The sequence below is a fragment of the Taurulus bubalis genome, assembly GCF_910589615.1.
Source record: "Taurulus bubalis genome assembly, chromosome: 20".
Lineage (NCBI taxonomy): Eukaryota > Metazoa > Chordata > Actinopteri > Perciformes > Cottidae > Taurulus > Taurulus bubalis.
Window position 1 is genome coordinate 14070547 of NC_136608.1, and position 25273 is coordinate 14095819.

At 43.1% G+C, this 25273-nt stretch overlaps 1 protein-coding gene across 1 annotated transcript; it reads left to right on the plus strand.

Annotated features, from left to right (window-relative positions):
• The first annotated feature begins 3003 nt into the window (after positions 1-3003).
• Positions 3004-25264, plus strand: kdm7aa (lysine (K)-specific demethylase 7Aa). The gene is made up of 18 exons (XM_079235958.1): positions 3004-3117; positions 11116-11201; positions 11684-11801; positions 12205-12365; positions 14601-14742; positions 15381-15567; positions 15896-16058; positions 18279-18366; positions 18501-18607; positions 19168-19259; positions 19452-19538; positions 19931-20182; positions 20321-20442; positions 20816-20958; positions 21070-21164; positions 21576-21784; positions 21869-22245; positions 22920-25264. The coding sequence occupies exons 1-18, from the start codon at positions 3020-3022 to the stop codon at positions 23006-23008; spliced, it is 2616 nt and encodes an 871-aa protein (XP_079092084.1). The 5' UTR covers positions 3004-3019; the 3' UTR covers positions 23009-25264.
• The last annotated feature ends 9 nt before the right edge of the window (positions 25265-25273 follow it).

Below are 25273 nucleotides of genomic sequence, written 5' to 3' on the forward strand. Positions count from 1 at the left end.
TAGTAATACAACTCTATTGGAAATGTGTTTTTTTTAATATATTTAATATTCTCTGTTGTTGTTGTTTTTGTGTATTATTATTATTCGTTTTAAACTTTATGTTTATGTTCATTAAAACATGTGATGATAAAATACATTAGGTTGTCAATAATAATAATACATTGTATTATTACATTTGCAGCCATGTCTCACTAATTAATGCATTCAACACAAACACCACAGCAAATGCCCATTTAACACACATACATGTACACACTAAAACACTTTACATGTCTATATAAGAGACACTGCAGCAAAAAGATGGACGATTAAAACTCACAAAAAAAAGTAAGAGTATTATATAAAGGTGGAGGTGTTTTAACTGACTGCAAACCGTTCCAATAAAGCAGCACATCTTTCCCAACACCATAATTCATCATTCATCTTACCTCTTTAATCATCTGATTAGAGGTCAGATCGCGGTACAGGATCCCTGCACGCCATATCAATAAGTGATCGCTTCTGTTTGAATGATATCTTAATGTTAGTGCACCATGACGCCTCCATACAAGGGGGGCGGACTCGCGTCTTCCTTGTTTTGGGTAACTCGTGACGTCAGCGAGTGCGTAGCGTGCGACGTGAACGCGCACAGCGCAATGTCGATGTTCTGCCAGCAGGTGGCGCCTTTATACTGGAATTTATGTCCCCCTTTTTTTTAAAGGATGTAAATGAAGTAATATAATATAATTGGGTTCATATATTCCATGCACAACACAATCACATTACAAAACATTAATTCAACTTATTTCATAACAATCTAAAATTAACTTAATATGTGAAAAAATACGAATTTATAGCAAGTATTTCTGTCATTTCGCCAGTGGTGGAATGTAATGAATATCTACTCGAGTACTGTACAATTTTAAGATACTTGTAGTTTCCTTGGGTATTTCCATTCCATGCTAGTTTATACTGCACTATATGTATTCTGTAATATATATGGGCCTATATTTTTGTGCTTATACTTTTGTAGTCTTATGCAGGACTTTAAGTTATACAGAGTGTTTTTACACTCTAGTATTGCTAAGAGCGGTATTCTTCTTCCATCACAAACTTGTCAATATTTGTTAAAAAAAAAAAAATTTAATTTGGAAAAGTTTGCATAATCTCATTATCTTTTTTGCAAAACAAAATTAGCAGATTTATTATCTAATTTTTCACTGGTCCAATCTCATCACTAGTGTCTGATATGTTAAGATGATCATGCTTTGGGACAATTTGCAATTCGGAATTGCAGTTTATTTAATGCAGTCAGATGGTTTTGATTTTTGAAACAACCTGACTAGTTAGTATGAATAAAGGCAGACAAGAAGGGTGTTGGCTTTTTTACTTTTCAAGATGTGTATTTATAGTCTTCGGTTGAAGAGGAACCCCAAACAACCAAAACAAGAAAAATTGTTCAGATTTTTTACAGCTTAGTTTCACTTTCCAAGTGCAGTCTGTGTTCTTCCTCTTTTAATGACATGTTGTAGTATTATGCGTATTACATTTTATCGTGTGCAATGTGGTTTTACATTTTGAGACACTGGTTCATAAACCAATCAAATAGTATAACACTAGTGGTAGTAAAGCACTGATAATGTTTAGAACTGGTTTGAATCACTGGCTTGTTTACAGTTAGTGATCAATCACAGGATTCATGCAAGAACTGGAGAAGTTGTTCATGTCCATTCATCACTGACTAACTTCCAGGAGGAATGTTCACCAGCATGTGGATCTGCACACCAGACATGACGTTGCACTGCTCGCACTCACAAAAGAGAAAACCCATTGTGATAAAGATCCACTACGAACAACTGGTGCACGCTGCTACAGTATTATCCCCCTGAGGATAAAGGAAGAGATGTTTACATCTTGGTGCATATCGAGAATGCATCAAAGAAGAAGAAGAAAAAAGTCAGATCTGCAGATGAAATGGCTGAATCACACGTGTCCTCTGTGCAGCGAGTGCTCGTGAGTCCCTGCATGCACTAGGCCTGCTTGCCTATGCAGAGCAGCACAGATGGGCGTGTTGGGGGATGGGTGCTGTCAGCTCACAGATCAAGCTGTGGGTCGGTGGTCCCATTGCTATTCACCGCACAAGCACGTAGGGCATGTCAGACACGCTCCATGGAGACATACCAGGGGTGGATATTGTGTTTTTGGTAATGCTATTCTGCTATGTCGGCCGTAGCGTAGGAATATTATCAGAGGAACTCGCTCTTTGTTGATGAGAGGTGTGAGAACACAACGAAGACAAACTCTGCAACTGTGCAAATATTGTGCTGACAGAGCAGTTTTGGATTGGTTGACACAATTATGCTTCTTTCTTTTTTTACACATCAATCGCTCTTTTAGGTTACTGGTCATTTCAATGCTGATGCTGCAAAAATGGAAGAGTGCACTTGATGCTATATGTTAGTCAGTGAGTTGTTTTTGCACATGGCCTAACAACATATGATGTATTTTTGTTCATTTCCTTGATTCAAGTTACAATAATATTGAGCTCAAATGTGAATAGTTAAGACATGGCCTCGCAAAATTGGTATGCCTACTTTTATTATTATTTATATTAATATTTACCTCCTTGTGCGTTCGTTGTGTTTACATTAATACATCCACTTAATATGTAAAAAGTAACATTCTAGAAATATATTTAACATAATGATAATCTAAATAATGATAACACTTTAAAAAGCTCATCATGTTCCTTTACTAAGTCCGATTTCGTTGAAAATAAATCTCAGATTGTAACATTGACAACATGCCCAAAAAAGAACCATTGTGTCATTTCCTTTGTTGGAAAAAAAGTTTGTGTCTATTGTTAGTGTGCCTACGCAACCAGATGGAAATGAACAATTTGGAAATCGACGTCAGACGTGGGATCGCCTCGATTGGAGGCTCTCGCGTAAACTCGGCTCGGCCCCGCTCGGGTTTTTCCGGACGTCGGGTTAAATCCCCGCCCCGCTTCATTCCTGCGTTGTTTGGGGACAGTAGGAAGATGGCGGCGGCCCCGCTGTACTGTGTCTGCCGGCAGCCCTACGATGTTAGCCGGTTTATGATCGAGTGCGACATCTGTAAAGACTGGTTTCACGGCAGGTACGTGGGTTACAGTGTCTTTAACACACACGGCTCGTCAGAAGCGATAAACACTGAGAGTTTATCGAAGAAAGGCGACGGTTCTCCAAGCGGTGTTGTCTGGTAGCTAACTCGGCTCGCTAGCGGCGGGCGACGGGGGTTTTAAACCCTCTATTGACACGACTTTAACGAAAAGAAAGTAAGGTTTCGCTCTCTGAAATCGGCTTGAATTACGTCATTTCACCTGCCAGTTGGACCACAACACGCGGCACGTGCGCAGTATAGGTTATTCTGTTGATATTGCACATTATCGACGCAAATAGGAGCCCATAACGAATAGTTTTTAATCTACTATCAGGGTCGGCGAGCTTGTGTCAAGTGAACCGGTGACATAAAAAGGCTGCACGATTGCCAGCTCTTTGTAGTCACTTCAGTTGTTAAGTTTAATGCTGGTTTATGCTGTGATTTAGGGAATTAACATCAAGTGGACGTTGTGTTCCAGTTTGTGTCTGGCTTAAGTTAACGTTAGGTCACTCAAGGTAACGGCAACCGCAGGGAACATTTACAATGTGACGTAACTTAAGACTTATTCACATAAACAATTCCCATTTGTTTGGACTTAATCTATGAGTTATTGTTATATCTGATTACTTAACTTACATTTTTTTCACAATATACCAATTTCAAGATGTGTATGCAATTTTTATTTTTGTTATTTTATTTATTTAGATGTGTTTTTGGTGGTTTACTTTTGAGAAAGCAAAAGGTTGAGAACAAGGAGCTTGTTATGGTCGGGCTCTTGATTGACAGCTTGAGAAATTTAAATCCCCCTTTCAGGCAGAGGAGGCACATGGCAGGGGACCCCTAGCGGTGAACAGGGGGATTGTTTAAAGGTACCAGACAGACTCATGTCTCTGGGCTGCTTATGGTCGTGTTTTTTCCTATTTTCTTTTATTTAAAGTCCCGTGTTCACTACATAACTCAAGTGGACCAGTGGATTTGTAGATGCCTTTTGTGATAAATGCCGTGTGTGGGTGGATTGGCGGTGGCTGTCAAACTCAGAATGTGAATTTTATTGTTGTGTAATAAGCCATTTATTTTTTCAGGGTTTGAGCATGTATTGCATCATACAATGTCAGATTACAGTTACCCACCCTGTTACTGGGATGAACACACTACGCCATGGGGCCAAGATCGTTCTGAACTGTTTTGGGGCAAGGTGACCTAGTTGATTGTAATTTTTAATTGAATGAGCAGGTTTAACACCTTCATCGCTTACTATAAAGCCTGCTGAGGTGACTATTAATTCTTCTGTTGTGAAATAACACGTTAGACGAGAACCAGAAAGACCTGACCTTGTTTAACTGTCACTTTTTGTTTTTATCAATGTGGTTCTTAGTCCATAGAACGACTTTGACAAATTTGAAGACATCCCGTTCTTCAGTCTCTTTTCAATCAGCCTGTGTGGGCCGATCTCCACGGTAACTGTTTATGAATACAATAATCTTTTTTTTGCCTGCGTTGGTATGACGGAAGCCATTGCGTAACCACATTGAGTGCGCTGCCAAAAAACTTGGCAGCCAGAATTTACGGCGAATCAGACCCGCAAAAAAAAGACTGGCTGGCTGTGTGTCATGTGCCAGCAAGAAAAGGAACAAATGTTGGAGCTTCCCCCATTGATGACTAATCAGCAGACACACACACACACACACACACACACACACACACACACAGACACACACACACACACACACACACACACAGATCTCCAAAACCAGCCACATTTCCTGTCTCTTTCCCACGAGGCTGGCCAGAAGGAAAGGGATATTCTCTGGCTGTGGATGATGGCACGTCGATGGAGTGGAAAGGAGAGGCGCTCAACCTCCCGGTGCCTGGTTGTCAGTTTGTCAGAGTTGCTGTTTGTGTGTTTGTGTGGGGGGACTTTGTCTCGCTGCTTGAGTTTCTGGACACTGTTCTGTTTTCCATCACCTGTATCTCAGTACACAGTACAGCCATGGGACTTCAAACCGGATGAGGACGTGGGCATTGTTAGAAAAACACTGCATGGTTTATCTGTGTTGGAGTAGTGACCAGGGAGGTGAACTGGAAAGCAAAAAGATCATGTGTTCTAGATATGGTGCTCTTAATTGCTTGCATGTGTAGCCTCTTGTATCGAAACACATGGCTCCCCGAGTCTCAGTATCACAAGCTACAGTTCCCTGGTTGATCAGGGACCCACAAATGAGACTTTTTGTTCTTGACATATAATTAAAAGGTCGTAGGAATAGAGAAAAGAGTTTTTCTCTTCCAATACTGATTCAACTATAGGTATTTGACAATCTCAAGGACTGACTTGTCTTTTCCCCACATTTACAATCTGCATCTCTCTCTCTCCACGTAACTTGTTATAGTTGTTATGTTCGCTCATGTTATTCAATGTGATTTGGTCATGGCTGTTACCGGATCCACTCAATGGAGAAGTATTGGCACATCTACTGATGCGTCGTCATGGATCAGAACATAATTAACACCTAGGTGGTGAATGTAAGCCTTATTAAACCAGTCATTGTTATACATTGTACATTTAAATATGGTCAATGCTTCCTAACCTTTTTTTAGGTTAATGTTAGAGTCGTGTTTGTGTGTGACTGCTCATCACAAATGAATCATGAAACTGGTCATCCAATGGCAGATTTAACTTTTTTTTTTAATCAAGCTTTAGAAGCTATGAAGTATCCACCATTTTACAAAAATATAAAGACTTAAAGAAGATCTATATCTCTATCTCTTCTATTTTCTCAGTCCTCTTGCGACCCAAAGTTATCATAGGTTAAGTGCCATTGCCCTCAAGTACTCCTTTTAGGCACAAAAACCCACTACTAGCCTATGATTTGGATTACAAATGTTAGTTCGAACCCTTGTATTTACCATTTAGAGCCTCACCTAATTACAAGGCCTGCTTTTGTAAATGGACTGTTTCCAGTGCTTCCAAGATGCCAATTTACGTCAACACTGTGGATGTTGGCGTGCTGGAAATCCTCACTGGGTCACGTCGGATCACAGGGTTTACCCCGCGGTAGGTGTCAGGCACTCCAGTCGGCCCGTTGTCTGGGTCAGGTACGAGCGGTGGGGGTGATGATGGACTAGCAGGTCTCAATGGGACAGAGGGAATGATTGATGGGCGCTCCGGCTCGCCAAGTTCAACGCACGATCCGTCAATGTCGCACAGATTGTGAGCACACTAAAGGGAGATGGATAGCCTCTACAGAGTGGCTTTTTAGTGTTTACGCTAAGTGGCTGGAAGAACGAGGGGAAAGATTCTTCTTTCTTTTTTTACCTCTGTTGTCCATGAAAGATTTGTTTCAGATCATCTGTTTAGATGTCTTGAGTTAATTGGCCAAAATAAAGAGCAGTCTCATAGCTCCTGTTAAAAGCTATGTTTACATTTGTTAGCAAAGCTGCCTCTGGGGGAAGGTACACTGCATTACATCCAGCTTGATTAATGTTGATTAGGGGACAACAGCCTTGTGTATTGATTAGCAGTCCGATTGAATTATGATATTAAAGTGACGGCAGTTCTGCCGTAAAATCTAGACTTCAACTTAGTTTGGGTGTGAATTTGGATTTCTCTCTGTGCCATATTGAATCCAAATCAATGGAAAAACTATAAAGACTGGTTGAAATAATGATGTGGACAGCTCAGTATTAGTTTTCAGAATAACAAGCTCATTGTTATTCACGATATGTTAAGAAATGCTTATCGACAAGCGTAGAGTGAGGACTGCGTCCACAAGCCAGTCCCATCTTTTGGCGTTCAGACCGATGGCTCAGACTGATGACTTGGTAGGTTTTACAGGGTCACCGGGGGCTTAAAGACACCCATGTTGAAGACATGTGTGAAAGTAGAGCGTCAGTGCTTGGAGCCTCAACGCAACTCAACCTGCACCAAAAACAATTAAGCAGTTAAAACTCCCCGGGGCTCCCTGCCTGCCCCATAAACAACAAAGTGATCCTCTTTTGTTGTTTACCAGCTGACTACAGAGAAGTCTCTTTCAAGCTGTAGCCACTGCAGGGATGTTGGGCCGCTTTTACGCATTGCTAGCTGCAATGATAAAAACCAGTAAGGCCAAAATGACAGATCCCCGTCCCATCTGTCAGGGCTCAGTGGCTCTTGCTGCTATCCAAGTCCAGCACTGTTTATGTACGCTTTGGTTGAGTGCATTCGGAAAAGAGCCGGAGGAGTTTGGGGGGGCTCCTCCGGGGTAGATAAAGAAAGCCAGGTGTGTTTAACTGCCCTCATCTCCTCTCTGTCTCTACCACCCATCCATTAGAGATCTGCCAGTTCCCTAATGTAGGCGTGTCGCCGCCCCATGTAGAGCGGTTATTTAGAGCTGAAAATAATGGTGATGCCCGCCTCCAGGCTTTGTGTTCCTGCACTGATCATGGAGGACAATGAACCCCTCACAGTGCACGCACTAATGAATAAGCCCTCTCAGTCGCACAGGAAGGAGGCCCTTGATGAGAGGAAGTGGAGGGAGAGGGGCTGTTGATGGCAGAGGTTTAGCCAAGTACACACATCTCCTCTTATTCAGGAAGGGATGTTTTCCTTGGTAATCTGCTGCAGTGGCGTCACAGAATAACTCTCCCGTCTCCAGTCTGGCGAGGTTTTTGTTTTTATCTTTGTGAGACATATTGGCTACTGTACTCTGTGTGACCCTCTACCACAAAACGCTCTGTCTTACAAGATGTGATAACGCTATGTCATTAAGGATTTTAGATGACGTCCGTTCAGTTGTCTCCAATCTGATCCACGCCGCAGTAAGTGAGGAAAGAGTTTCACATTGGCGCGGGAACTGTTTCCACACTCTGCAGTGATGCAATACATCATCAAGCCTGTGCCAGGCAGGAAATACTTGGCTCTTTTTTTGTTCTTGGTTGCGTTTCCTCCCCCTTTTTTACATTCCCTCTCTCTCTCTCAGGTCCACACAGTTTCACCAGCTTCAACGCCTTGTTATGTATTAATCATCGCAGGTGACACACAAGCTGAGTCAGGCCAGCGTATGTGGCACAGTGCCCTGATTTCCCACTGTGGTATTACATAAAGAAAAGTACCAAGTGAGATGAGGACAACGAGGTCAGCTCGGCATGAGCTCATGCTGCTCTCACACATCCTAAACAACGTGGGCCGGCAGCAGAGAGCTTGCGCGTTTCCCCCAGCGAAAAGCCACATGTGAACCAAGATTCCTGATACATGAGCTCGGCTTAACACTGCAGCCAACACTGCACTGTTATTGTTGGTCATCCGCTTGCTCACGTGCAGGAGCACTTTAGTTTCTTTTTTCTTTTTTTGCCGTTTCCTATTTTTATAGGTTTTGTTCTATGGATGTTGGAGGCAAAATAATAACTTGTACAATATCTAATTGTGACATAAACCAGCCCACCTAATGGCAAATCAAATATTCCATCAGTAACGGAGTCAAGTTGATAATGTATTGGTATTAAAGGAACTGATTGCATGTTATGACGGACATCTTGACGATTGTTTTGCAGTGCAGACAATAAAACCACCAGGTTACATGTGGTACATGTGAGAGAGGCAGCTACTGTTGATATCCTGTTAGTGCACCAGGGTGAATGGGGTTAACATTCACACAATCTCACCACTTCCTGATGAGTTAATGGCCCTCAGCTTTATTTCCTTTCGAGTTTCCTGCAGTTTCTTGTAGATCAAAGCTGATGGAAAGCTGAGGGTCAGCTCTGTCCCTCCTGCAGGCGTTCAACTTTCCAAAACAGACATTGTTTCAACCACATATCAATCACTTATAACCTACGCCGCTATGCTAGCTGTCAAACTGAAGCTTCTCTGGCTCCAAGATGCTTTGAAGATGACAAATTGTAAGTTGCATGTCGGTGTGCGAGCAGTTTTGTTATGTCGCATATGGTTTGTTTACTTCTTGGGGTCAGCCATCACAGTGCTAATGGTGCTTAGCGACAGGTTTCTTAATTAGCCCAATTAAAATCAAGCAGCGGAAGTGAAATATTTACATTTTCCCCGGTCATGATAGAGGTCAGATGAGGACAGTAGCTCGGTCTGATTGCGCTAGTAGTAACTAACCAGTATGAATGCACTGCATGTGCCTCTTAACTGGCTTCTGATCAGATTTTCCAAACTACATGTAGTCCATCCAAGTTTTTATTGTGTTAATGTTCATCATGGCAAGTAAACACACGCCCATGGACTGCAGGAAGAGCATTAGAAACGTCTTGTCTCCGGGTCATGTGGGGACACTGATTCCACAGAACACGTTTTATTCATTTTCTTCATGTCAGAAAATCACTTTAAGCCTGTTGAGTACAGAGGGTCCTTTGTGTGCATGTGTGTGTGACCTCTCCCTCACACCACTTGACCATAAAAATCACCTGTGCACGTGCTCGAGTCGCACAAACATTCAACGTGCAGTTTTTCTAACTCCAAATAGCCACTGGTGTCCGTTCAGGCGGAAGGGCAACTAGGTTGCTGTTCGCGCTGGTCTGGAATGGGGTTCTGGTATGCAACAGAGGAATGCATGTGTGTCGGTGCCTGTGGTTTGGCTGCTGCAGGATAGTCGGGGGTAGTAGCAGCATTAGTGACACCGTCGCGGATCCATGGGAGGAAAAACGCAACAAACCTTGCTATCTGTATAAGCGGTTGCTGCTCAGCCAAGGGTTTGACCGTATTCTGCGTACGACGGCAGAATGGGAAGAACGGCGTAAACCTCCCAATGACTTGAGAGTGTTTCCGTTTATTCCAAGTACAGCACTGCAAGCCTGGTAGTTGCTAGTGCTGCTGAGTGATTTAAAAAAAAAAAAAAAAATGCATGTAATTTAGATTTATTATGACTGATATTGCTATTGAGAAAGGATTTGCCATATTAGAAGGAAGGAATTATGTTTTCTTAACTGTAGAATATGAAGTGTAGGCCAGGAGCTCTCTGCAGTTTGACAGTATTTATTTGATGTTGCAGTAGACCATATTTTGGTCAGCCTTTGTAGTTGCATCTATTTAGAAGTTACTTTTGCCGTGTTACATATTTAGAACAGTATACTAATCTGACTTTATCACTGTTCATATTAGATTTAACCTGGTTTTAACTGCCAAGTATGGCAGCTTTGCAGACATTTTGCCACCGCTTTGTTGACGGATATCTTCGTCTTTAGAATTGCAACTTGGCGTCTGATGTGAACAGTTTTTCTCACTTGAAACCTCAAAAAATCCGACGATATGAGCGGTGCGTTATCCAGAGGCAGGTCCACGCTAGTGCCCTTATAATATTGCGCCAAGGCTTTGAAATGTGCTTCAAGTTTCCTGCTTCGGTCTCTAGTGAGGCTGCAAATTGTAGAACATTTGTTTGGGAAAGAAATCAGAGCGGAGGTTATTTTCCAGACCCAAACAGTACTATCTCAGTGTTTGTTTATCCCAGAACTATAACCCCTGACATCTCCTCTGGTAACACACATAATTTTTGACATAAGCTTGTATGTCAACTTGTCCAGTTCAGAGAAAATAAATCAATGGTCCCCACAAATTTAGTCAACACTCCAAAGCACGTTTTATGGGCAGGATATTTGACACCAAGTAAACTATGCAACAATTTTATAAAAAATGTCTTGCTGTTGCTGGCATACAGAATTAGAAATTCATCTTTTGGGAATATTTTGTGTTTTTGTTTGTCTTTTATGGATGTAAACAGTCCTGCATCTAGCAAACTTGGGGTTTTGTGTCGGTCGTACAAAGAACTTTAAAGGCATCACTACGGGCTCTGAGAGCTTGTGATGAACATTTGGGGTTTAAAGACAAAATTATTGTAGAGTAATCATTAATGTTAAACTATCGTTTGTTGCAGCCCAACTGTAAAACAAAAACTCTGTCAGAAAAAGTATCTCCCATGAGAGAGGCATGTAGGATGGATCCTGAATAACGTTAAAACGTGTTGGAAGAAGACTGAACTTGTTCTAACTGCGTCGCCTGTCCGTCTCCAGCTGTGTGCAGGTGGAGGAGCATCATGCCGTGGATATCGATGTTTACCACTGTCCCAACTGTGACGTCGTACACGGACCCTCCCTGAGTGAGTACCGCTATTCATCATTAGTGGCATGTTTTCTTTTCTTTCTGTTCCTGTCTTTCGCCCTGACGGGTATCCCATTCATCAAAACAGTCCTCTGATTCTCTGCCTTACATTTGCATTCAGTTCCCCAGCCACCCCGGTCTTTGTAAGTTTGACTGGTCACAAGGAAAAGAGGCACTCTGCAGTGTTACTCAAGTCAGACTTTTTTGGGGTGGGGGATGGGTCAGCGTCAGACAGCCAGAGGGCAGACATTAAGAGGCTAATTGAATGGTGTTGTAAGCCCTCCACTTCGATGGGACAAGCCCCTCCAGCCCCGTCTCTCTTAGCTCAAAGGTTGAGTGGTGAATTAATATCCTTACAAAAAAAGTGGCGGTGACGTAATTTACCACTTTGTTGAAAAGGACAAGCTTCAAGAGGGCAACTGCATCATTAAGTTAGACTGAAACAACCCTGTGAACCTCGAATGCTAATGTTTGTTGCAGTGAAAAGGCGCAACAACGGCCACAGGCACGACTACACGGAGCTAAACGATGGATCGAAGCCGGTGCAGGCCGGCACCCCGGTGTTTGTCAAGGAGCTCCAGAGCAGGACCTTCGCCAGGTAGATATACATTTTTATATATATGCACATGTACACTTTAATTGCCTGACCTGTCAACCAACCACCAAGGGTCAAGCTTGGTTTTATATCTGTTTAACTAGATGGAGATGTCCTCACACAGCTGGTTTTACATGTTCATGGCCATAGATGGATCACATCATAGCTCATAGTTCTCTCCACATAGTCTCTGTTAACCTGACGTGTAGTTGCGTGTTTGAGGAGGCGGTGTAGCCTACGGCGTAGACATGGCACCTACATGTCAGACTATAACTCCAGCTTAGGTCAGACGATGCTATTACTTTGAGTGCTGACATGAAAATGCTCCTTGTGACGTACTCAAATGCTGCCTTTTGTAGAACAATGAAAGGGTCTTAACCTTGAACTTGTTATAATCTTGTTTCAGTGGCGAGGAGATCATGATGCAGATGAAGGGAGAGCATGTGACCACCAGGTACCTGGAGAGACACGGCTTCAGCTACCCCATAGTGGTCACCGAGATGGAGGGCCTGGGACTCAAACTACCGGCCCCTACATTCTCCGTCAAAGATGTGGAGCAGTATGTGGGTAAGGACACTTTGTAAACAACCTTTTTTTTTTTTTTTTTTGCAGCGTGAAACAGTTGCCGTCGTCCGTCTCGACTTTACAACAGCGGACCAGTGTTTATCCTTCGGGACGGATGTGAGAACACACAGTAGCCTTGGTCTGCTTAAAAGCTAATGAAGCCACCCAACACCAGCCCGCTAAGTGGCCATCGCTGAGCAGGCGCCATATGTGTGTCAATAAGAGCCGGTTTCTAGGTTCATGGGGTTTTAACCCACTTATCGGGCATCAGGCGATGGCTCAATGAGTTCTAAATGAGTGATGGCTGAGCTTTCGCTACCCTCTCGCTGACACTACGCTTCGTTGTTGAAACGGCCTGCCACTTCCCAGCTCCGATTACAAGCCCATTACCAAGCCCACTGGTGTTTTTATCATTAAGTTCAGATTACAGACTCCCCCTCTCACTTTATCTCGCTCTCCCTCCCTCCCTCCCTCCCTCCCTCCCATGCCCTATTGAGCATTAAGCCAAGGCACAGGTGTTGTGACCGGAGACTCGGTGTCCGGTTACGTTTCTTATGGTGAGAAGATAACGGGACGACGAGAGGGAACGCTGGTGTCTCCTGCGTGTCACTGGCGTCTAAACGGTTGTGTAGCCGACAGTCAATCGGCTATTGATCGGGCCGAGAATCAATGGATGATCATTGGGAGTCTTAAGACGGACTTAACTTTGATTGATCAATGCCAGACAAATTTTATCGTAAAAAGATGTCAAGTTTGGGGCATGCTGGTTTAGACGCGTACTTACAACATCACCGCTCCATTCACGGCAGAAGACCTTTGTTCTCTCTCTCTCTATGTTTTTCTTTTTTTTTGGTGGTATTTTAGTGATTTACAGATGTTAACTCTTGGCCCACAATGATCAAATGCTGCTTTGGGCAAAACTAACTGCCAAGGTCCACATTCTGCCTCCGCCGCAGTCTATGCAGCTGACTTAACATACGTCCACTGAGGAAGAATACCGGATTTAAGCATTGGTTTGACTCCGGGCAGATAGTTTATCATTCCAGGCAGACGGTACACATCTGTGGGATCCAACGCTACCTTTGAAGATGCTGCTGGATAACGCTTGAGAAACAGCATTTTGACTTTTCCCATAAGGTTTCCTTCAGGAAACGCTAAATTGATGAATTACGCAGTGCTGCGGTCACAGATGGGGCAATGATGTAACATAATATTGTATATTATACAAAATCTAAGGAAAGAAAACCAATGCACTGTCCTAATATTTGATAATAACAACATTAAACCGTGCAACCATATTGATACTAAAGGCCTGAATACTGCTGTATAAATTGATTAATTACCAAATACAGAAAGTTAAACTGCGATTTTAGTTCAAGCATGTTGACAAAGACATATCTGCGACAATTACCTTAATTAACGAGCTCGTTAACGTTACTGTGTGACTCGTTCAGCAGGGGTGTTGGTTTTGGTATTTGTCTTGCTGTTGGGTTTGTGAAGCTGGCGTTTGAGCTTGGCGTTGTGTGGTTTCCAGGCAGCTTTGTCTCACTCCAGCTGTTCTCTGTCATCAGACGCTGGCCAGCTGGGCCTTCAGAGGTGCATGCGAGTGCAAGTGTGTGTGTGTGTGTGAGAGAGAGGGGGCGGGGGGGGAGCGAGGGAGGTAATAAAAAAAGGTGAGTGGGAGGGGTGTGGGGAAAATAAAACAACCAGCTGTCTTGCCACACACACACACACACACACACCCCGGTTCTACTTCCGGCCCCACGTGTCAGAGTGTGATTTGTAGCGTTTCAGCTTCTTTTTTTCCCCACATTTTTAAGCAGCGGTTTTCGTCTATCACTTAAAAGACCTCACATGCAGCCCATGCACACGCTCTTTCTCACATCTACACGCGTATTCACCTCTCTGCTCGAGGTCTCCCACGCACACGCATACATTGAACACGGCAACCCTCTTACCTCCACCTCCTCCTCCTCAGGGACTCGTGGTCCGGACAGATTGACAGATTGTCTCTTGCCTCCCTGTACAACCCCTCCCCACGCTGCCATATTGGTGCCAGTTTCCCTCAGGGCTTGATCTCTAAAAGCACATGGAGATGCCAGCAAGCTGCCGACCCCAGTGAACCCACGCCCACTCAGCAGCCAATTAAAAAAAGTTGAAGATATGTTTCATTCACTGGCTACTGAACTTCTCCATCTGATATTATGTGGACTAAATGGTGCATATCTCCATATCTAGGTGGTAACAAAGTCATCGACGTGATCGATGTGGCGCGGCAGGCGGACAGCAAGATGAAGCTCAGCGAGTTTATCAAGTATTACACCAACCCGCATCGACCGAAGGTCCTTAATCTCATCAGCCTGGAGTTCTCTGACACAAAGTAAGCTGTTCGCTCTGTTGGCTAAAAGAAACGTTCCAGTATGCACATTTTCCTAATAAACACTGACAGTTAATCATGTCACACTTCAGAAATTGCTGATATAAACTAGCCTCGGCTGTGTGGCAAATTAACATTGTTCGCAGTTTAATTTAAGGCTTATTTTCTCTTTTTTTTTTCTTGAGCTTTTGGTCACATCAAGTGCAGCAAGAATGGACTGGCATGTTATTATCAATTTCCTCTGCAAATTAACAGGAGTTGTATTAATATCTGACGATTCAATTCCTCTGTAATTGCATTTTTAAATTGGCAGCTCTGTGGTTAAAATGCAAACTTAGTTGCAGCTTAATGTGAAAATACTAATTTCTAACTACTTATAGTCAGTAAAACATAATTTCCAATCAGTTGTATGCTCACTATAGTATTATCAATGGAGTTCATTTTTCATTCTGATGTGTGATAATGATATTTTGTCCGATACATTTAAACATAAACGCATAACAAACATGTTCCTTTTGCTCAAACCTATTTAGACATCTTCTTGTTTTCATTTAGTTGTAGAATATTAAGACATCCAACCAACCTTCTCAAAGTCTGACCTACCTTTTTTTTGTTTTTGCCTCACTCCAACCACCACTCAGGATGTCCAAGTTGGTGGAGGTTCCTGACGTGGCTCAGAAGATGTCCTGGGTGGAGAACTACTGGCCAGACGACTCCTTCTTCCCCAAGCCCTTCGTCCAGAAGTATTGCCTTATGGGGGTCAAGGACAGCTACACAGACTTCCACATTGACTTCGGAGGCACTTCTGTCTGGTACCATGTTCTCTGGGTGAGTGTTTGCATGAAAGAGAGCTGAATTTTTTTGGGAAATCGGGCACCAATAAACTACTTGTTTAATCCAAGGATTTTTAGTGTGTTTGTAAATGCCGAGGTATCTCGGACAGACGGCTCGCTTCTCGCATCACATATTCACTGCTGTCCCCATATTGATGATCTCACCGTCCCTCTTGTAACTAAAGCTGACATTAATTTCAAGTAGTTTGTGGGTGCTTATAACTGCAGCATCACCACGGCTGCCCCGCTCAAACACTCACAACCTCAAAGTGTCCTCAAAGCGTCCTCAAAGTGTTAATTCCTCCTCTTCATCTGCTTTGCAGGGTGAGAAGATCTTCTACTTGATCAAGCCCACTCCCGCCAACCTTGCACTATACGAGGCCTGGAGCTCCTCGCCCAATCAGAGTGAAGTGTTCTTTGGGGACAAAGTGGAAAAGTGCTACAAGTGTGTCGTGCCCCAAGGAACCACCCTGCTCATCCCTACAGGTCTGTGGAGACGTCTACGCTTGTGTGAAGGGTTTTTATGTGACTGTTGAGCATCGTAGCCAAAAGAGCCCTCGTGCTGACGTGTATGGGCTTTCAGGCCTGTTGACTGACAGTAGCACTTTACCGCTTCTTAAGTCTGCGTTTGTGTTCTCTGATGCCAAACTGCTCAAGTTTCAGCAGTATTAGTATATGGCTGCAAATTAACTGTATAACAACAAACGGGTGGAGACGGGAGGAAAGAGCGTCCACGTGTACAGCAATTTTAGGCAAGTTTACTCATGTAGCACATTTTTACAACAAAGCAACTCCAAGTGCTTTACGTAAGACATATAAGGCATCAAGGATATAATTACAACGCAAGATAAAAACAGACATTGACAAGATTTAAGAGTAAAAAAGGAACACAAAGTCGTCCCTGTCATTCAAATAAGATGTAAACCTGTTACTCTCTGTGCCAAGTCAACAGTTATCCCGTCTGCCCCGTTTGAATGCAGCACTGAGATCTACGTGACCTCAAGCAAGAGTATCTGTGCTGTGGTTACCTGTTATCTGACTGTAAACCATCAAAACAATTGATTCACGCCAAGAAGGCCTTTTTAATGATATTGTTTGAGATGGTAAGGGCTTTTAGTTGTGTATTAAGGTGCCTTGATTGAACTGAGCGGGTTTACTGGTGAATTACTATGTTGTTAAGTTTTTATTGGGCTCAATGAGCTGCCAAAGTACACAGAAGGTTACAAGCTCAACTCACTGCTTTTGACTGTCTGATCGATTCGGGAAGATCACTCAAGTGCTAAATCACATAAGTGTTTCTAAATGATTTACATACATGTACATGCATTGCTTCCTGGACAGTTCTCATCAGCAGATGGATTTCATAGTAGTTCAGCCTTTGATGATAAAACCACCTCACAGAATCATGGTGTTGGTCCGTTTGCCTTCAGGTCACAAATAAAAACAAACTGCACCGGGTTCTGCTTGGAAACGTATTAAGAGACCCTCATGTTCATCGTTTGGTCTGTGTCTGTGTTTGACAGCGTTCAAACCAGAGAAACTGAACCAGGGTTAAGTGTGAAAGCACCCAGTCTTCTTGGATAATCTCCTACTCTGTGGTGTCCAGGAGCTGTCAGACACTCAGCTATCTGTGTCACTAATGGTTCGTTGTAGTCGTTGCCGGGCTATCTCGTCTGCAGCAACCCAGCTGACATGTTGTCGGGATTTGTTTGTCTTTTCACATGCATTCAAAAGTTAAAATAATTGGGCTTCCCATGGCTCTTGCCAGGAAAATACAGACTTCGTCAAGGTCCGCTGTCATTGCCAAGGGAAAATAACAGGAGGAATGTCTTCCTGAGCAACGACCCAAACAGTTCTTAATGATCGTAATTGCAATGGAAAAGTGAAGAAAAACAGTGCTATTGCGTAATATGATGAAAGAAGCGATGACGCTGTAGATCACAGCTTTTCTACTCCATGCCTTTGAACTAGCAGCGCTGTTGTGTTGGTAATTAGAAGTTACGTTACCAGACTAAAAAGATGTCTGTGTTGTCACTAAGTGAATATGACGTGCTTCCATTCAGCCAAGTGAAGCTAATGTCTCCAGTCAGACTATTATCCATGCATCAGTCTGCTTTAAGCCGGTAGAGTTCCTATGCTCTCCCCATGCGTCCCAGACAGACAAAGCTCAGTGCAGCCCATCAACTGCTGGATGTCCTCAATCATTCTTCCAGTCATGCTTTCTCAGCAGGCTCAAGCAGCATTTTAAAGGGGAGCTTCTGGCAGAGAGGGTGTGGAGAGGTGGGAATTAAGTGGGGGTCAGAGAGCACAGTAGGTCAGTCAACCAGTGCTTTATCAGGCCTGTCCATCAGCCTTACACCAACCCCCAGACTCTGCTTTCTCTCACTTTGTGTTGTATAAAGAGCTCTGTTTATCTAAGAGGGAGCTCGTCATTGTAATGGACAAGCTTATCTTTTTTTTTTTAAGTCTTACTGTGGGAGGGTAAGAAGTTGTTTTTGTGTGTGTACACATTTGGGTCTTTTGGGCTCGGTCAGGCATTTAAGTGCTGTGAATGTCTACATGTCTTCATGTAGATCTCCCATGAATACATATTTGATCAAGTGCCCACTATTAAGGTGTCAATGTAGCTGTCCTGTCTTTTTTAAGTTGTTGCAAGTCCGTCTGTGGGTGAGTTTGTAAACATTAGTGCTCTGGCGCCCCCTACAGGCTGGATCCATGCTGTTCTCACCTCTCAGGATTGCATGGCGTTTGGAGGGAACTTCCTTCACAACCTCAATATTGGCATGCAGCTCAGGTAAACCGATCAGATAATACCAAAGACTTGATTATGTTTATGTTTTTATTTAATCCAGAGATGTCTTTGTTTTCATGTTTGTTCCTTTTATCATTAAAATGTTTTTTTTGTGTGTTTCATCTGTTGATTTGTAGGTGTTATGAAATGGAGCGTCGCCTGAAAACCCCAGACCTCTTTAAGTTTCCGTACTTCGAGGCCATCTGTTGGTATGTGGCCAAAAACCTCTTGGAAACGCTAAAAGGTGAGTCGAGCGTTAATTAATATGTACGGAGATGAGAACACGCGATGTTAGATGTGAAGGTGCAAGATAGATGTTTTACATATCAGACCTGTCAGGAAAGTAAACAATACAAAGAAATGAAGTAATTATGGAATTAAAAGGGCAAGTATAGCCTTTCTTAAAGACACCATTCAGGTATTGTAATTCCCATAATATGCAGTGTATGCATGATCCACATCTGTATTTCCACAACATTTGTCAAACAGCTGTTTTCATCTCTGACGATGCTTTTTTTTTTTAAATTCACATTAACTTTAGAAGTAGGGTATTTTTCCTCAATCCACAAAAAATGCTCAATATTTTAGTTCATATGAAAAATTACAAGTCAAAAGATTTGTAGTTGCATGGTTTTCACATGGAAGAAGATATGAGCGCTAGCTTGCAAAACTGTAATATCTCACTATTATCTCTTGGAAAGCTAAGGTGCAAAATGATTTTTATCTTGTTTGGACAAAGTTTCTGTCTGTGTTTTTATTTATTTTTCTCTCCCATGTTCAATTATGTATGTTTTTCCCTCTCAGAGCTACGAGAGGACAACTGTCCGCCTCCGACACACCTAGTGGAGGGAGTCAAAGCTTTAATCAGTGCCCTGCGGACCTGGTTGAAAAGAGAGGTGAGCGTCAACGACAGCGTTCTCACGGTCATCGTCTCCGTGCACCTGCACCTGACTCTGCACATGCACAGTCCAGATGGTTATTGTTACACACGGTTTGCTCTTATCTCCTGGATGTGTGTCAGAGGCCCACAACAGGCTTCTTTCTGTTCACGTCTACCTGTCTGAATGTGGTCTGCTGTGGCTTTGCAGGTGACTGAGCCCACCAGTGAGGTACCAGACCATATCAGGCCCAACCATCTCATTAAAGAGCTGACCAAGGAAATCCGCTACCTGGAGGTAAGGACATGGGAGACGGTTAGACCTTTTAAACTTAATGCAGGTGTAGATGTCGGCTCCGGGAAGAGATACGGTCCTGAACGGATGCATTGGTGCTGGTTTTAAATATACACTGGAATATGCAAAGGACACACACACACACACACACACACACACACACACACACACACACACACACACACACACACACACACACACACACACACACAGCTGCTATCTGTAAAGGGATTAGATTACTGAGGAAAAGAAATGTTATTAAAAGCGTCACACAAGCTCATTAAATGAGCAAATTCTAATTATTTTATTTTTTTTAAAGGCAATTTGTGAACAAGTAAACCACTTATTAGTTTTGGTATGAACTTGACTCCATTATGCTTTATTTAAATTAATAGGAGGAACCAGTCGGTGGAAGCAAGCCAGTGAAATCTCAGGGAATCGGGTGTGCGGTAGCATCCGGATCAAACGCCTGCCCGGCCACTCGCACCACACTGGAGAGGCTGTGCCAGGCCCGGCAGGCGAGAAGGGCCGCCCGGCGGCTGAGGGAGCAGCAGCGGCAGGCCCCCAAAATGCCCTCCAACCTGGACATCTTAGAGCGGCACACCAGAGAGGTGCTGAGGAGGCTGGAGGTGGGACCGCTCGAGGAGGTGAGCAGCCATGTTTACCGGCAGTGGCACTTAAATAGCAGAAAATCAGCTTCAAGAAACTGTAGATGATTTTTAGTTGATGCATGTGGACTAAAAGATGTAATGATCCATGTTTATTGACTGCTCTGTTCTCATCAGGACGCTGCCTTCTGTGCCAAGGTCCGCGGGAAGCTCAATAAAGTGTCGACTGCATCGGCGGCTGCGGAGTCTTTAGAGGACAACCACCTACGGCTCATGCTGGTCAACGGCAGAATTATCAGGTGAAAGCTCACTTCTGGTTGGTCAACACAGCAATGTGTGTGCTTCTGAGTAAAAGTGCGGTCATTCATTCTGTGCAAATGTAAAAACATCTCATCCCCAAACAAAAAGAGAAAATCTCAGGCACAAACTAAAAGAACTGCATTTGATGACTTGGTATGAATGATAAGAGAAACTAGAGTCAGAAAGGTGCAACAATAACAACCTAAAATAACAGGAAATGGACACAAAAGGGGACTTTCATTGTTTGGACAAACTCTTGTTTGATTCAGATCACAATTGAGATTTTAAGCGACACAGAGTTTGACTGATTTTGTGGTGAAATAACATTTTATCTCACCATTCAAACATGGATCTTTGTGTGTCTGTGTGCAGAGATTTGAGGCGAGCTGCCAGCAGCCCGGTAAAGACGGAGGGTGAACGGTCATCTGACGGCCCACCAAAGAGTTGTGTGAAGTCTGAGAGGACACCGGACAGTCAAGAGCAGCACAGCACAGTCGAGAAACCCACACTCCTCAGTAAGTCTGCCTGGGCTGTTATTACTATTCATCATTATTATTAAACCTATATTTTCGCATTGTAGGCTCATTATCTATGTTTTAAGCTCATGGTGTTCCTGTGCTCCTCAGGTGGTCTGGAGAGGGTGAAGACTGAACTCAGGGAAGAAGTCTCAGGACACTCCAGTGTGTCAGACGGGGATTCAGACACCGACTCTCCCACAGAGGTAAATACTTATTTGTTTACTGGTTTATTTAAGAGACTGTGAAAATTACACTGCTGTAAATGAACAATGTTTACATAGCTTTTTTTTTAAATTGTAAATAAAAATGGTTATTGAAGTAGTTTACAAGCATGCAGAGTAATAATAAGAAGGGAAGAGGATGTTTATGGTACACAATTATACAACATTGTTGGGTATCAATTAAATCATGCAACAAAAGACAGATTTAAAAGCTGCGAATACACTTCATGGAATACATGAATCACTCTGGCACAATATGAGCCAAGCTGGAAAGTGATGCATTAAATGTTTTGTGTATAGTCACAGAAATACAAATGCAACAGTGACACACAAATATCAGACTTTTTACAATGATAACTAATGAATCCTCTCATTTAAAAATGTTCTATGTAGCGTAAAGCATCGTCGTCGTCGTCGTCATCGTCGTCCTCCTCATCGTCGGCATCGTCCTCCTCTTCTGACGAGGATTCAGGGAGTTCCCAGGAGGAAGAGGAGGATGACGAGGAGAGGAGCTCGTCTCAGCGGAGAGGCTCAGGGCACACCATAGAGCTGGACCCGTCTGGCCAGAAACTCAGGCACAAACACAACAAACCACTCAAACGGTGAGCAACACATTTTAAGACGTCGTAAACCGTCGCAAACTACCGAGAGGCGGTAAATAATCGACTCCTTTCTGCTTCTCGCAGAGAACGTCCTACCTCACCCAGCACAGAAGAGGCCATTCAGGGGATGCTGTCTATGGCTGGCCTGCTGTGCTCCTCCGAGCCGGAGAAGGTAGCCTCGTCCCAGGAGCCCTGGTGGTCCAGCTCCGGCCAGTGCTCGCCGCTGGAGCCGAGGGAGGAGGCGACGCACCGGCTGCAGGGCGACAAGAGCCCGATGGACAGCCAGGGCAACAGCAGCGAGGCCTGGGACAATCAGGGGCCGCCCAGCCCGCTCGGCCGGAGCCACGGCGGCAGCCCAGAGGCAGACTACCAGTACTGTGACCCCTCCATGTCTCCCCCGCTGCACCCGTCCAAGAGGCACGCCCCCAACCCGCCACCCATCAGCAATCAGGCCACAAAAGGTTTGGAAACCAGCGTTTTAGGCGTTGTGACTGTGCAGAATGATTAATGTGCAGAGTTTGACACGAGAAGGTTGTTTTTATTATCATCTGCTGAAGGAGGGCTGAGGTTTCTCTGTGCTCACATTAAATCTGGATTTGACACGTATGGAACCACTTTGGAAGCCAGTCTTGCTTGTGTGATGGGGAAACTTTAAACTTCTCAGTGTTTGCATTTCTATATTTTTCAATTTAATGTTAAACGTGGTAATTACACTTTCCGTGTCTCGAAGGGAACTTTTTAATAAAAAGTCAGATTTTGAATGTGTGGAATGGATTGAGAAGCAGTGTTAATGCTGAACTTAAGTAGATCGAATGTCATTATTTTTGCATGCATACACATCAATTTGGGGTGAAAAAAGTAAATGTAAACTATTTCCAACCATGTCAAGTATATGGAAATGTGAAGAAAATGTATGTAAACATTATAGAAAAATGTCTGGTCTAATCAATTAGTTATCTGAAATGTGAATGTTAGAGTTTCTCTTATGATAGTTTACCCTGTTTACTGTTCTATCTTTTAGTAAATTGTGTGAGACCCTCTATTACCAAATAATTATTTACAGCATCAGGAGACATGCACTGAGCCTTTTATGCTTATTTCTAATGCCGTTCTCCTTTTTCTCTCTCTCTTCCAGGCAAGCGGCCCAAAAAAGGAATGGCCACAGCTAAGCAGAGGCTGGGGAAGATCCTGAAGCTCAACAGACACAATCGTGTGTTTGTGTAACAATTCAAATTTTCATAAGAGAAATAATGCGTGGGGTCGTTTTCTTGAAGAAAAAAAAAGAAACTTTGGCGGATTTGTTCCTAGACACATTTGGAGAAAATCTCAACGCATTAAAACAATAAAAAAAGTGCTCACTGTGCATGCTCAGGAGACAGGGTATTGGATTTTAAATAAGCAAGTGCACGACTTCACCACAAGCACACTAAGAACAAAACGGAAAGGAGCTACAGGAAGCAGAGACGAGCATGTCATGACATTTCCTGCTGCAGGGAAAAGTGGACTGCAGCTCCTGCGGGCATTTCAATGGACAACTGGGATGAAGGAGGTCTACCAAACAAACAATACTTGCTTTGCTGGGGAGCAGCTTCTGATGCCAAGATCATCTGCGTCATATTTTTTAATATTTCCCCACTCTGCTGAAAGCACCTCCCTCCCCTCCTCCGCACAACCTTCACTTGCTTCATTGCCGTCTGCGACAAACTGAACAGGATGGAGAAGCAGATGAAACTGAGCTGTGTCTCTTTTGCAAGGTTGTTTTTTTATTTTTTTTGGAGAGGGGTGGGGGCGGAGAAACAAGGTGCTAAGGAGGATGCGGTGAACTGAAATTTCTAAATGGTGCTTATTGTTTGTACTTTCCTCCACTCACGCTTGTCCCTTCCAGCCCTCGCCTCCCTTTATCTCAATCACACCAGCAATAATGACTTTTGAGGAAAAAGAGCGAGAGGCAGCACTTTGGTGCATTCTTCCCAGATTCTTCTTGTTTGGAGAAATCGAAATGGGGTGCATTACAGACTCGCACAATTTGGTGCAAAAAATATACTCAAATCTGCACTGTTTTGATAATTAGAGGGGAAAGGGAAGCCGCTCAAAGTGCCGCCTCTCTGAATTAGTTTAAAATAGGAATTACGAGTCAGTCGCTCGGCTTAAAAACCCGAAGACAACAAATGACGTGTGTCGCGTGATATCCTGCTTAATTTATTTGTCGTGGATTTTTTTTAAATGTTATTTTTATGGATTCTGAATGATGTATTTATTATTTGAAAGAGATAATGATTTTATTATATTTTGACCTTTTTTAAAGCTTCGGCTATTGAGTTTGTCTTTTTCTTTTTAAATGGGGTTAATTTCTCTTAACACATGCTTTTTGTAAATGTGGATGTTTTAGAGTTCATGTGATCATCATCTGTTGAGTAGCAATTTATCTACAAATCTTTTTATTACCTTCTATTTTGTCACAACTCTTTCCCCAGTTGAATAGTGTTGATTCTTGTACGTTCTGGGTTCCTCGTCGCCCTGTAGCTACAGGTGTTGGGCGCCATGCGCGACTAGAAACTAGGTTAGGTTGAGAAACGTCAACTTCCATATTTACACCTGAGCTTTTTCAACTAGTGCCAGTTTTCATTTAGCAAAAAAAAGTATTCCGAGCCACTGGTCGACGCATTCAGAAGAAGTGAACGTTGTGGAACTTCTAATAGGATGAGTGTTTTTTCCTTTAAAAAAAAAAAAAAAAGAATCCAGTGCTGATGTGTTTTTCTCGGGGTGCGCAGTTCTTCACTCAGGGAATGATGCCATGGACATAAACCTTCGATTAACCCACCAGCCACGATGTTCAAGACTTTTAAAAGATTCACCTCCTGCTTTGGAGTTTCTTTTTTTTCCATTATTTCGTGGTGATTACAAGCTTTTGTACCTTTTTTACAACTTCCCTCTATGGATTCGGTATTGTCCCCAACTGCTTCCTCGCTCAGTGTTACTGTGTTCGACTCTAACAGGCTCAGTGTTGCCAAGTAGATTCCAGGAGACTTTGAAAGCTTTGCTCAGGTTGACGTGTGGTGCACATGACCTGCGAGTGACTGATCGGTCACGGTGAGGTGTTTCACATAATCCGAAAACAAAGAACCAACTAAAAAAAAAAGAAAGCGTTATTCACATTGCCACACTGATTTCCTCCTTTTTTCTTACACTACACTTTCACCTCTTTAACTTTTTTGCATGTCAAGTCATTGAAAACACGAGCTGGCCCGCAGGCAGGGTTTGTAATAAGCTGTCGTTATTCATCGTACAGAATCTGTCCCTTTTTTTTATGCTTTTTATATGCAGCTTTCTTGGCATTTGTGTTATGTGCGTTGGTTCTTACGTGCTTTTCTTTTCTTCCTCCCCAGATTTAAATGGCTTATGATTTTAAATATACAAACACTGGCTAACTGTGACACTGTTAATGCATTGCATTTTGTTTCTGCATTTCAAAAATTGCGTGTAAATAAA

What these genes read in the sequence shown, in the direction of transcription:
- kdm7aa (XM_079235958.1), top strand. Translation starts at nt 3,020, where the DNA reads ATGGCGGCGGCCCCGCTGTACTGTGTCTGCCGGCAGCCCTACGATGTT. An exon ending in AGATGTGGAGCAGTATGTGG is followed by an intron (nt 12,366 to 14,600) that starts GTAAGGACACTT and finishes CTCCATATCTAG; the next exon opens with GTGGTAACAAAGTCATCGAC. An exon ending in TCTGGTACCATGTTCTCTGG is followed by an intron (nt 15,568 to 15,895) that starts GTGAGTGTTTGC and finishes TCTGCTTTGCAG; the next exon opens with GGTGAGAAGATCTTCTACTT.